At 45.3% G+C, this 14,492-nt stretch overlaps 1 protein-coding gene across 2 annotated transcripts in view; it reads right to left on the reverse strand.

The window, feature by feature from the left end:
• Positions 1–14,492, reverse strand: part of tnrc18 (trinucleotide repeat containing 18) — a 46,674-nt gene that overhangs the window by 23,009 nt on the left and 9,173 nt on the right. For both annotated transcript variants that reach the window (XM_069149606.1, XM_069149607.1), the window contains exons 3-7: positions 9,248–9,385; positions 6,013–6,117; positions 3,779–5,566; positions 1,396–1,483; positions 990–1,219 (exon numbers count right to left, since the gene is read on the reverse strand). In XM_069149606.1, the coding sequence (XP_069005707.1) occupies positions 990–1,219; positions 1,396–1,483; positions 3,779–5,566; positions 6,013–6,117; positions 9,248–9,385 (2,349 nt within the window). The remainder of the gene's footprint in view (positions 1–989; positions 1,220–1,395; positions 1,484–3,778; positions 5,567–6,012; positions 6,118–9,247; positions 9,386–14,492) is intronic.

Below are 14,492 nucleotides of genomic sequence, written 5' to 3' on the forward strand. Positions count from 1 at the left end.
TCTAGACAGCGATGGCCCTCAAGGAGCTCTGTGTGCGCATGTATCTCTGCGTCTATGTTTTTCTGTGTGTCTTGGCGCTGTTATTTCTGGATAGCAAGCGTTGGAGAAGCAGGTCTGGAATGTCCTGCAAAGATCAGGAATGTCTGTGGCACTTGACCCCTGAAGGCTGCTGCTGGACGAACCACTCCACGCACACAACGCCTCCCTTTTCTGCGAAACCAAATCAGGAAAGGCCACACACGTGCGTGTAAAATTTTGCAAGCATGCTGCGTGCTGGGGTTGATCTCACTTAGACTCTGTCTTTACCACCAGGTTGGATAACTCTGATGACAGACAGTAAGATGTAGATGCAAGCTGAAAAGGGCAAAAGCTACTGGTCCATAAAACTCATTTCGAATGACTGTACTAATAGTTCCTTGTGTATGACGCTGTTTCTGTCCACATCTGGCATTCTGCTGTAGTGTACATAGAACATAAACTGTCTACGACAAGACACTCTTGCATACAACTGTTGTTTTATCTGGTTTCATTCATAAAGATTTTCTCCCCAGAAATTAAAGATGTAATAAAAAGTACAGTGTTTAGTCAAACTGCAAAACAAATGATCATAGTCACTATCTATTAATATGATTATTTTCTTTTATAATCTTTGAATTATCAACAGTTTGGTCTAAAAAAAAGAAGTGATAAAATATTCAGATTATAATCATAGCAGATAAAACTGGGACTATGATGTTTAAAAATGACTTAAATCTAAATCTACCCTGATTAATTTTCTGTTTCTCGATTAATAAATTAATCATTTCAGCTCCGAATCACATCTGATCGCTTTCCTCCAGATACATTCTTGAAATCACTGAATAAATACACGCCTGGCTTTGCCGTTATGCAGACGTGTAACGAGAAATGTTGACTGCAGTTTTGATAACATCTAAACATGTGCCTGTAGCAGTGAGCGAACGTTTGCAGTCACGCGTGTGCTCACGTACTGTATGGCGAGCCGGGGAGCCAGACCGGAGGAGCTCCAGGCCGGGGCATCCAGGGGTGAGAGGTCAGAGTTGAGGGGTCGGGAGGCCATCGCCCGGCCCCTCCTAGAGCTGCCCCTCCTGTGACCATAAGGTTGGGGGTCATTAGGCTTGGCGTCATCATACTGGGTGTCAAGCCGCTGGATAGAGGGGTCGGGTGCATCTGAGTGAACTCTGCCAGCTCCTTGGACTCTCTGGAAGGAAACAAGAGATATTTTTTATTTAAGAATTTCTGAACAAAAATATGCGTCACCCACTTATGTTTAGCTTCGGCTGAGCTGTAACCGGAGCATGTTTACACAGCAATTTTTGTTTGAGTTAATAATAATAATTTGGTACAAAAATGACTCAGTCAGCCACACTCCCTCACCTGAGCACTTTCTCCTGCTCGCGTTCCAGCCGGCCAGCCAGCAGTCTGTCATCATGGTGGCGAGCACGGTCCCCTCCTCGCTCCTCATCTATGACGGGTTCAGGCAAACAGGGAGAGAAAAGGATTAGACAAGGATGTTCAGTGGCTGCATCACCGAGTGTTTAAACCCTAATCCCGAGTGTCATATACAATAATGAAAAGAATATGAACTATGAGAAAAATACTTATTAGACAGTAGAGATAAGGGGAGGCAATGTTGTGGTGAGAAGGGAAAAATGAGTGACAGCAAAGGCGAGAGGGGGAGATGACAAGGTGACACCAGCTATATAATGGTGACGCGACACGGCACGTCAAAATAAGAGGAGAAGCTAAAAATATGATCTTGGGCTTGAGCGAGTGCACACGTACGGTACAAACACACAGAAATGCAGCGACAGCTCTCACTCCAACCGTCAGCTCTTATCAATTATTAGTGTAGCGCTACAGATGTGTGAACATGCCACTATTGCCTTACTACTGTATCCAAACACTCAGAAAGCCTTAAACTCATCCCGCTTACTATGAGGGCCAACCGCAGATGAAGATGGCGAGCAAAAGGAAAATAAAATAATATATAAGGGCAACTGCACTCAGCAGGGAAATCCAGAATAAACATGAGGATCTCCTCCTCCGTCTCTCCCGCTAACCCTCTTCCATCTCATCAGCGCTGACTGAAGGTCCCCGAGCAGCAGAAAGGTTTTATACAAGTGTGCTGAACCCTTCAGTTCTGCCCAAGAAGTGTGTGCGTGTGTGTGTGTAGCCCGTAAAGGGACAAGAGACTTTAACAATCCCTGACATGCTCCGCAGGAAAGGTTTCCAGACTGTTACCAAGGTTACAGAGAGCCTGTCCCACATGCTATTCCTCTCTGCATCAGAAAGCCAGCGATTAGCGTTGCACGCCACTTCTGCCTCCCCATTCCTCATCTCTGTTCTTCTCTCTCCCACTCTCTCTTCACTTCCTGACACAGCTCTCTCTTCTAGTCTATCAACCGATCGATCTACGTCCTTCTCTGTATCTTACGCTATCTTTATTTTCCTTCCATCTGCCCCTATCACCCATCTATGTGTTTTTAGTGTGAATCTTCCGCTGTTTATTTAGAGCTCTTTTCGCAGAGCGAGGGACTGACGCTATTAGATGAATCATTCAGTGCCAGCAAGGAACTAAATAAACGCGCCCCCCCCCCCCCCCTTTTTAGGGATGCATGTGTATGCACATGCAAACGCAGACATCTACAGCAGCGCATAAATACACACAATTCCTCATATACATACACACACACACAGTCACTCTCAAGACTGATCCATTGCTTAGCAACGCACCCATGGTCTTATTGTAATTCAAGGCTTGTTTGTAGCTTTTAGCTGCACTCTGTAATGACATGTTTAATGCAGAGAGGGTGGAGGTGGGGAGGGGTGGTGGCGCTGAAGAAAAGAGTGGAGAAAGAGCAAGGGGCCTGAGGTGGGACAAGGAGGGAGTGCCTCTACAAAGCCCCTCTCAGAAAGGAAGGAAGGGTGGGGAGGCAGGGAGACATTCAACTCAATGAAAAGAGCAAGAGACATAGAGAGAGGCTGAACTGCGGGAGGACAAAAAGAGCTCAATGACACATGGAGCTGAGAGAGAAACAGAAACAAGGGGAACGACAGAGATGGAGCGGGAGCACAGGAGCTGAATGACCTTGACGTCCAAGAATAGAGTGCACTATGGCAGGAATTGCTATGCAGCGTGGAGATTCCTCCCCTTTCAACAAAGTACACCCTATGACATAATTGGTAATTTGTGGAAAAGTTCTTTTTACCATTCAAACCACAATGCATGCATGAACAACTCAAAGTCAAACAAGGGCTGAGGAAATATGACTTTCATGCAAAAGAAAATGAATCTTCCATTATTCATGGAAATCAAAATGAGGAATCATTTGCTCTTGGTTCATTTAACTAAGGGGATCTGCGCTCCCTGCAGTATGATTCAGAGTGAAACCACAGTGGAAAGTTAAAAGCAGAAGCAGGAGAACGATGTTTCAAAGGTGTTAAGTAAGTATACTTGATTTAACTTGCCAGAAAGTATCAAATAAACCATGACTTGTGTATTCAGTTCAGTGAATTTCAGCACGTGACTCCTGAAAAGTAGTTTAAATCTTTATCCAGTGAAAATGGAAAGAATTTATTTTTATTTTTTATACATGATCACAACAGAAATGAGTCACTCAGTTTGGTTTGTAGCTCGATCATTCACATGCCAGAGAACTACAGTGGTTAGCAGGATGTGAAACAGGAGTACAGGTCTTAAAAACTGAAGCAGTAGAGCAGTGATGTACTGACTGAATTTTTAAAAAAAGATCATTACCTTTGATAGCAGTTTGCAGCAGGGGTCTCTGTGTGTCTGACGTTCCACTGCTCTGTTTACTAGAGGTCCCGCTGTCTCTCTGCCGGGCCACAGCTACAGCGATCCCTACCGGAGGGTGGCGCACCTCTCCCTCCCCTTCCCGTCCAAAAGAGCGGGCGCTGTCCGGCCGCTCCTGTTCTCTCTTCAGCTGCGGAGGAACCCTCAACGCCCCAGAACCACCTGGTCCAACGACTACCCTCTCCCTTTCTCTCTCCCTTTCTCTCTCACGCTCTCTTTCTTTTATCCTCTCCCTCTCGGCCTCCATCCCGATGTTAGCCAGACCACCAAAGGGCCCCCGGCCGTCTACCATGTGCCTGGAGGAACCAGGACCTTCAGCCGCGAAGTTTCCACTATATTTAATCAGGCTTTGCATGGCAGACACCTCGGTGGAATCCGAACCTACTGTCCCACCACGCTCTCCACCACCGGACCCTCCCACCAGTGAACCACCGGGTCGGTAGAGTGCCGACGGGTCCAGGTAGCGTCTCTGACTTCCCTCCTCACCTGCCCTCCCATGTCCGTGTTGGGAGGGGTGTGATTGGGGGGAATGGCTGTGGGTGGATTGTGAGCTGTTGTTGGGTCGGTGGGATGTGTGAGGGGAATGGGGCATCTGTGTGTGTGTGTGTGTCTGCTGGCTGTGGGGAGAGGAGAGTGTGTGTCCGTGTTGGGCTGCCAGGGCAGCCATGTGACTTGTGGCATAGTTGGTCAAAGGGCTGATGGTATTCCACTTAGACTCCGCCCCCGTCCGCTCTATGCCCAATCGGATTGAGTGTTTGGAAATGTCCCTGGTTTCTGGGCTGAACCTTGATTGACTGGAGGAGAGAGACGTGTCCTGGCCTCGTTTTCCAATGGAACCATTGGAACAAATAATAGAACCTTCCTCTCTTTGATTGCTTAAATCGCCAGACTGGGACAGCCGAGGATGCTCCATGAGGCTTTTCTCATGAAACCTGTAGCTCTCTCGGTCTCTGTCTCTGTCATGCTCTCTGTCTCGGTCCCGCTCTCGTTCTCTGTGTTTGTCACCGTGTTTATTGTCGCGGGCCTGTGAGGCGATCTGGATGGGTCCTACCCGCTCGTCATAAACCTCCACAGAAGGCACATATGTAGGTGCGCTGACTCGCTGCTCTCTGATAGGATCTCTGGGTGTGGACAGGTGGGGCGGACCAGTGGTGGAGGGCTGGAGAGCAGGAGGAAGGACGTAGGAGATGTGGAGGGTCCCAGCTGACATGTCCACAGAGTCATTCTTCCTCTGTCTGTCAGAGTGAGAATTTGAGTTGTTCGAGTTCGAGTTGTGGTTGTGATGGGGTCGAGAGATGCCCTCCTCATCCCGACCCCCTCGGTCTGTTTCTGGTCCGTGAAACCTGCCTGCACCTCCGCCAGGAGGGAAAGAGGACTGTGGAGGTGACAGCCTGGATCTGAGCTCCACTGTGGAAGGCTGGGAGTGTGACTTTTGCTGGTGAGGGTGGAAACACCAGCCGTGTCTGTCTCTCTCCGTGTCCCGGTCCTTTTCTTTCTCCCGCTCTCTGCTCGCCCTGCGGTCCTCGTCGTTCCTCCCGTCCTGCGTCAGGTCCACCACGCTGTGCGGACGCTGCTCCTCTCTCGAACGCTCCCTCTCTCCCCGATACGACCTGTCTCTACCCCCGTCCCGGGACGTCCTCTGAGGGGGTGTGGAGCTGGACGGGGCGGTCGGGGGAGCAGATGGAAGGTGGAGAGGCGACTGGCTCAAGGAGGATGGCACGTAATATCCATCTAAAACAAACAGAACATAACAGAAATCTTGAAACACAAACACTAAATGAACACGGACTGTTGAAACACATGATGAGGACTCGGAGCATCGCGGCACACAGGCAGAGGTAAACATAATAAATATTTATGTGTCAACTTGGCAAGAAAATGCAACAATGACACAGATCAACAGCAGATCTGCAGCCGCCGTGTCCCAGAAAAGGAGAAGTACTACAAATTACAGCAAGAAAGTAAAATAAGAGTCAAGTCTAACGTTGGTTCCCCAGTCAGATGGACATCTCTGGCTACGCGTTTGGCCGAGCGCCACAACCAACTGCAGGTCTTATCACTATAATGAAAAGGCTTCACAGAAAACCCAGTGCTATTGATGTATCACAAGATACGAGGAGATGTACACTAAATTCAGCCATTTGTCTCCATGAGTGTAGTTGGTGACGGCGACTGACCTTTATGGGAGTCGTAGAGGGGGTGCTGGGAGAGCGAGGGAGGCTCCAGGTGCCCCAGGGACAGGTATGGACTGGAGTACAGGCTGCTTGGGAGAGGAGGGTAGCCTGAAAACACAGAAAATGCAGTGTATGGATATTATATCGAAAAACACAACATTTCTGCTACTCAGCCATGTGACTAACATGACTTCTTTTTTTTTCTTATCTCTGCTTAGATTTAAAGCTGCAACAACTAGTCCAATGATCACTTCGTTGATGTGCACAAAATTGATCTAAAATTATTCAAATAACTCATTCACTGTTTTAGTTATTTTTCAAGAAAATATTTTCCGATGTCAGCTTCTCTAGCGTGAGGATTTGCTTTCTACATCATTGTAAACTGAGTATCTTCAAAAATTTGGACCTTTACAATGACAGCCAGCCTTTTCTCTCATGTGGGATTAATCGAAACATTAAACTGAACTGATGACAGGGCATGAAGGAAAAGGAGGGAGGGTGAATTTCAAATCATTGCATCATTCTGCAAAGCAGGACAGCCATCTAATGAATGTAAACTCGGGTGCCCGTTTATTAGAAACACTGAGCTAAAACAGTCCTGTAATAAATCATTCCGTCGAGAAAATTAAACGGTTCAGTTTTTGTTGAAACCGTTTCCAGAAGTGTTAGTTTAACTTCATGTAATTTTGGAGGCATCAGCTTGTGGTGCTGTTAAACTGGATTGGATCATACTTTTTTTTATAGCAGTGAAGAGGGACAAATCACATGAGACGAGGTCTGCAACTACCTGTCCTTATAATCTTCTTATACTATAACAATAATTAGAGTTTATCTCCTCCCTAAAATGCCTGATTAATAGCAATAAATGTCCGTCACACATTCCCAGAGTCTATGGTGACATCTTCAAATTTTCTAGCCCATAACCAGAAGATATTCTGTTGACAATCATAGAAAACTAGAAAATACTGACATCTGAGGAGCAGAAAACTTTAAATATGACACAGATTATCAGATAAATTGCAGATTTATTTGCCGTTACTAAATTGAATAATGAGATTTGAGAAAACTGTAAATTTTGGACACTGACTCCATTTTTAACTTAAACAGTTACAGGTGACCCCATGTCACCTGCACTGAATTGTTTGTTCATGGGTCAGGCGGAGGTGTTGGGCCGGAGTCTGCCCGACAGCCAGCTGCTGCTCCCAGAGACCAGTTCTTAATATAGACAAAGGCTTGCGTCTGGATTTCTGTGTTAGGACAGAGCTAGCTGCGACTCCGACGCTGACTGGTGTTACCACGATAGTCCGAAAGTGGAAAGAAGAAAAAAGAAAAAAAAAAAAAAAAAAAAAAAAGAGAGGCCGGCAGAGTGAGACATTCCCTGTTCTCACGCTGCTGCCATTCCAAGAAGTATTAACGACGCTGCTGCCACTGCAGCTCAAAGCACCGGGCTGCAGAGCCGAAGTATAAATCTGTGTCCTCTCCACTCAGAGGCAGACATAGAGAAGACGAGGGTGGCGGGTGGCGGGGGTGAGAGCAGTTAGAGGAAGGCATCAGGAGACAGAAATACATGAGGAATGATGGGACGAGCGTAAAGGCATGCAGGATGGGTTTCTTGCAAAGCTTCCTTTAACCACAGCTAACGGCTAACCTTGATCTCTTAACAGCTTTGATATGGGGTTCCCGTGGAGCTTCGGTGCATCCCAGCCACATCCATAGTCTGCCTCTTAGCTGCGGGCCCGGAAACACCTCCAGCTTTTAGTAACTTTAGCTGCTATTAGAGCCAGCCACCAGGTATTAAGAATCTCTGTTAGGCAGTGAAGGATTCTATTCATATCAGAGCAATCGAGTCTGTGGCTTCTTCAGGTAGCAGGAGGGTTTTAGCGTCTTTAGCTTCAGATATTGAAGCCTCAATTCCTGCTAAACTTAAGTCAAGTGTCAAAGTCCATTCAGCCCTTATCCCTCCTTCGTTGGCTGAATATAAAGTTTTTAAAAAGGGTGCATCTTAGCAGGGGTTGGCTCTACAGCATAGCATATTACAGAATAATTCAGGAAAAATTTAAATTTCAAGTTATATTTTCATTAAACCGAACCCTGTTTTTGATCCAATGTGTGGTTGGTTGTTGTTTTTTTTGGTAGTTTTCATTCTTAGTCCTCCATTCTTGTACAAGATATTCATATAAAACAGGTGCTAGATAGCTTAGCTAGAATGGAGATGGGAGAGTAACAGCAGGCCTGGCTTTTTCTGACATCAACAAAAGAAAATCACCTGCCAGCCGCATTAAAACATCTCATCTTGTTTATTATATCCATATAAAGTGTGAAAACAACAACTAACCACTTTATGGGGGAGTCAGGGTTATTATTTTTGCCTTTGAGCAGTTGCCAGGGAACCAGACTGCAACTTACAATCATTAGGTGCAGCATGCGCGTGTCAGTGCTTCTCCCTAGAACAATCCTTGAATTGAGAAAAGTAAGCTCGAGACAAAAAAACCCAATCCCACACAATCTGATTTGCTGTGTTTGGAAAGCAGTGAACAAGATCTGTGTCACACAGGCGATGCAATCAGTTTTAAACTGAATCCTAAAAGGAATCCATTTGCCCTTTTCCTTTTACCTTGCCGAAATGCATCGTGGGAAGCGTTTCCTCCTATCTGACCTTCTACTCCAGTGAGATTTGATAAGGTGTCACAAAAGGACACGAGGGAATGAGGAGGGAATCGAGATTCAATCACTTACTGAACAGGCCTTAAGAAAAGCACAGGGACATAAAGGACAGAGGTCCAAGGAGAGGACTCTCTGTCTGTTTAAAACAGTGTTCATTAGATGGGTCAGGAGTGAGATGAAGAAAAGTGGGACAGGAGAGCTAGAGACGCGGACAGAGACAAAGTGAATATTGGACAGGAAGCTCAAAAAAAGAAAAGAGAAGACGACAAAGGAAGATGGATTACAGTAACAGATGACAGACGAATGTGAGGGACTGGTCGAGGACAGAGGAAGAGAGACGCATTTAGGACACAGCCAGGAGCAGAGCTAGCAGCCGTGAGACAGAAATGGAACAGGATCCCAGTGGTGTAAGCAATGAGAGCCAGAAGAGGAACAAGCCTCGTGGGCATTGGACGGGAGCGGACAGGGAGAAATGTCATGAAAATATGATGCCACTTTGAATTATGTACCGACAGAGAAAAGAAGGGGCGAGACGGAAAGAGAGAGAAATGAAGTGTTTGTTGAGGTGATTTACCTTCATGATGTGATGCCCAGAGCTGAGCCATCTGTAGACTGCTGGGGTTACCCGATCGGTACGCGGGGTCAGAGGTCAGGGGGGAAGGACCTGGGTAACCTGACAGGAAGGGACTGGAGCCTGCTGGGAAGGCGTCGCCTAGAGGAGAGAACCAAGACTGTCAGTCACTCTCGTAACTACCAGAGCCAAACGACAACACAACATAGACCATTGATTTTTTTTATGCTGGACGTGCCGTCATGCTTTCTCCCGTGTGCGTTTTTGGGTGCGGGGAGCTCAATCAATATGTGCTGATGTTTCTGTGCCGAAGCAGTCTGTAGTAATCACATTATTACTGAGCAGCTATGCACTCCATTTCAACAAGACAGACCACAGACTGACTGCACTCAGAAAAGGACAGTTAATGTAACCGCCGACTAAAAACCACAAATGTCACAGCAGGAGTGAAACCATGTTGGGCGAAGTGGACGGGACTTTCTCTGCTGGGAAAGAAGGATTTGACGGGGCAGGGAGGAGTCAGCTCGAGTCTCGAGTCCGTGAGAATCCCCCTCGTCAGGCGCCGAGTTGTGTAAACCAGCAGTGGTTCAGGCCAATCGGTGTCCTATGAGGACTTATGACAACTACCGGCTTGGTTTAGGTGTGACGACAGCAAGAAGTAAATGTTCCAAAAAATAATGATCCGATTGGTTGAAGTTACCATCCGATCACTAATATGCAGATTTCAATGACTTCTCAGAAGGTTCTCGGTAAGTTAACTTCCACCACGTTGGATCAAACTGAAACTATCTGGTACCGATCACAGATGTGTCACTGCATGTAGATTTTACAAGGGGCACTCCCCTTTAGAGACTTCGGCTTTCTCCCCAAGTAACTGACAAATTGAAAATCTTTCTCACTTAGAAAAAGTTGGTGCGATTTTGTTTTGTTTGACCAGCAATGCAAAAAATGAAAGATATTCAATTTACAATGATGCCTGACAAAAGAAGCAGCAAATCTGAGAGGCTCAGACACAAGAATGTGAAACAGTTGCCGTCTATCTTTGCTTCAAATATGGCAGAAACATTTCATCAATCATCAAGATAGCTGCAGATAACTTTTCAGATGATCAGATTACTGCATCGCCCCCGGCCTGTCTTGTATGGCAGACTTTAAATCAAGCAAAGAAGAGGAGCAGATAAAGTGTGAAAGGGTTAGGCTCCGACTTCCCCTGCGGCTTTGTGAATGGCAGATAGAGGCCTGTGGTGTGTTCACTCCACACAAAGCCTGACAGCGTCACACACACCTCACCATTAAAACCAGCTCTGCAACATCGACAGAGTGAGTCCTCATAAAACATGTCATATCTCTACATGATCAATTGTTTTTATTAGACTCCACCCTCTTCGTGTGTGTACAATCTGACCATTAGCAAACTTTGAACCTTCGAACCATTACTGCCTCTCCCAATCACAACCTCTTAAGAGCTGGAAAAGGTTTAATGTAAGCCCCCCCCCCACCCCCGGTCCATTACTGAACGCACTGCACAGCCATTACCCTGATAAAACTAACCATGTGTGTAGGGGAAAGGGTGCTGTCTGTATATGGGCAAGGGGGGAAGGGACTGAGTGTGTGTGTGTGTGTGTGTGTGTGTGTGTGTGTGTGTGTTTCTGTATTAGTCTTGTGGGAATCTAAGAGACATGCTGTGCTTGCCGAGTTTCCCTGCATCTAAATCAGTACATTAAAACAGGACACACACACACACACACACACACACACACACACACACACACACACACACACACACACACACACACACACACACACACAGACTGTGCCTTTATTCTCTGCTCTGAAAATCCCGTTTGGTGGAGGCTTCCACACCCAGCCCTATTAGAAACACATTTATTAAAGTCTTTCCATGTTTGCATGTGTGTGTGCTGAGGGTCACTGTGTGCGTGGTGGCTGCACTGCATCACTGTATGATCACTTGTATGTGCAAACAGGCGTGTGTGGGTTAGCAGTGATTGCAGTCCGAGACACCGCCAGAGCTGACCAAATACACATCTAACACACACACACACACACACACACACACACACACACACACACACACACACACACACGCACACGCAGCGATGACATTTTACTTCCAAAAGACATGATTTACTTCCATCTACACAGAACACCAACTTCTCCGCTTTCATCCACTGTGACCCGTTCCTGCACGCACTTCAAAATATTGCTGATTTTGGAGTTAAGACAAACTTCATGTGGTTCAGAGTATTTTTCGTATAGTTTTAATGCTTAAGATTTGAGCCCTGGTTAATTTTGCTCCACCTGCGGTCACGAGTGGTGACAGCATACGAAGGTTAATAGTACAGCAAACAGTCCTTGAGCAGCAACTTTGTCAGAGCAACATGTGTATCTGTTTAAACAGCAGCTAAACACACTAACATGGTCTAAATAAAGACCTGTCACTAATTGATCCGTTTTCAGCATGTCATGAACAACAGTGATTTGAAGTGCAAATAGTTTCCAACTCTTCATCTAACAGATACAATTTACTGTTTCATTCCTCCCTTACACATTTCAAATTGATCAGGAGCCCAAAAAATGACTACGTCTTATTCTGTAAACACATATTTGATGAACGGTCAGTCAGTGTGAAACATTGGTGACATATAACACAGATTTCCTGCGACTGTTTTATATTAAAAGACACACAAACACATGTCTTAACGTGAACCAACAGCAGCATGTTTGGTTTGCATTAGCAGTAATTTAATACAGCTCTGATACATTATAAAGAAAGAAAACAATGATGATGTCATCGATTTCCTGTGAATCCAATTGCAGAGACTACTGAGCAGCAATGGCTGACTATCAGAAACAATCACTGCAGCTCGTAAATATTTTGCCACCATAAATAGAAGTATCATTATATTTAATTGAAATAAAAGAACGTGTTTAGCTGAGCTCATGAAAAGTTGACTTTTTGCTGATGCATGGTTTTTCCCAGGACTGTGACAGCATGTTTCATCAAACTGTCAGATGTCATGTACCGTGTCCAGCTGTACATTATATCACAAATAGGTTTGCTATTTGATGGAAGTCAGGGCTCTGCAGTGCGAGTATTACAAACGCATTTGGCCCTGAATATAGAAATGTGTGGAAATATCCTTTAGGAGCACTGTGCGAGTAATGATTAAAACCTACCGTAATGTTTTGTTACAACTGTGACCATTGTGATTATTATTTTTTTTTTTACTCGCATGCAAACACATTCCATTTGTTGTAGTTGCTTCCCAATAAAATCCTCCCACTGGTTCACTGATGGAAAGCTTTTACCACAACGACGAGACCAGACACGCACAATTTTGAAATTAAAAGCACTTGTTTCCTCGCGTCCTCTAGCATTTCATACACAGTCCACACATATCCTCGATATTCACCTCGTCTGGTAATATGAAACAGTGTCCTGTGTGTCTAGTAGGTATGGACCAATGTGTAAGTTATTACACACGCACACACACACACACACACAAGACCTAGCCTGCAGCACCAATACATCTGGTAATATATAATGTCAACAGGTTTAAAAAAAAAAAATTTCAATGTCTCAAAAAAGTTGTTTCAGTTCTTCAGTGTTCAAAAGAACTTGAACATGTTTTGAAAATCTCCTATTCAAGAAGCCGTCTTTCAACATTTAATGTTTTAAAAACCTGCTGAGTATTTAATAAGTTCTGCAGCTTTCCACTTCTATAGTCCTTCACCGTTTTTTTAGACCTTAATTGCACACAAACATGGGCTGTATAAATATGTATGTATTAAATTTTTTAATAAATCCTGTGTTCCTTGAACATATTTCACTGCTCTCCTAACTTTCTTTGTGTGCTCGCATTCAGGAGCAAATGTACCGTTTGGAAGAAGTTCTGCATAAAGCCTTGAATGTGTAACATGTGAGATAAAGCATGAATCAGCTCCAGCAAGTCGAGGTCATTTGATCAGGTTAATTATAAAGTGAACAACCAGGAGAAAACAGAACAAATTCCAGTTTCACTGCTTCCTTCCAATGTCTCAACCTCAGTGAGTGTGTCCATGTCTGTCAGGGCTACGTGCCAGCGGTGTTGTTCTAACAAATTATTCTCACTTATAATGCACTTTCTAATTGTTACCTGGTGTGTGTGAAAGGAACAAAACGCAGCCATACCCCCCCGACGAACATGCACACACACACACACACACACACACACACACACACACACACACACACACACACACACACACACACACACCACCTGTCAAGGATGTTGAAATCCTGGTAGGATGTCATCCGTTTCCATTTCTTCAGGCTAAACACCAGGGTCTCTCTAACACACACAGGCGCCTCACTGGGGTACGGATCAATCTTGAGCATCACAGCCGCCTACGGGCGCTCTCTCTCTCTCTCTCTCTCTCTCTCTCTCTCTCTCTCTCTCTCTCTCTCTCACACACACACACACACACACACACACTACAGTTATGCTTTGTGCCAGTGACCACGAAAAAAAGAAAAGAAAATAAATACAGTCCCAAATTCCCTTTTCCCTTCCTGAACAGTCTGAAGGAGGAAGAGGAGGGAGGAAGAGGAGGGAGGGGTAGAATGAGGGAAACATTTGCACTCCTTGTTCCAGAAACAACATCCAAATGGTAGCTGAGAGGGAAATGTTTCTTTAAATGTTTTGGAATGACTCTTTCATTACCCCCCTCTCTCTCTTTCTCTCAGCCTTTTCCTTCCCTCCTCTCTCTCTCTCTCTCTCTCCCCCTTTGCAACCCCCCAGACACACACACACACACACACACACACACACACACACACACACACACACATACATACTGCATTTGGCTTCCAGTTCACAAGACAGTTAGTTTGCCATATTGCGATAAGTGAGTTGCCAAGAAACACGCTCTCTGACTCCTAACACGTTCTGAGCCTCCATTTTCAGATTCTCATAAGAAACGTATCTTAATATCAGAGAAGAGAAGGCCTGCTGGAGATCAAGTCTGATAGAGATGACACACACACACACACACACACACACACACACACACACACACACACACACACACACACACACACACACACCATCTGTTATCTATCAGTGGTACTGGGAGCAGGGTTAGCTGGGGGGGAATCTCTATTGATCTCAGTTTTTTTTTATTCCCTGCAAGAAAAACATTCAAACAGTAAAACTCTGCTGTGCTATCCATCTCTGCCACAGCTAAC

This window comes from Embiotoca jacksoni, unplaced genomic scaffold (assembly GCF_022577435.1).
Source record: "Embiotoca jacksoni isolate LCO1_2020_lvr unplaced genomic scaffold, fEmbJac1.0.p SCAF_15, whole genome shotgun sequence".
Lineage (NCBI taxonomy): Eukaryota > Metazoa > Chordata > Actinopteri > Embiotocidae > Embiotoca > Embiotoca jacksoni.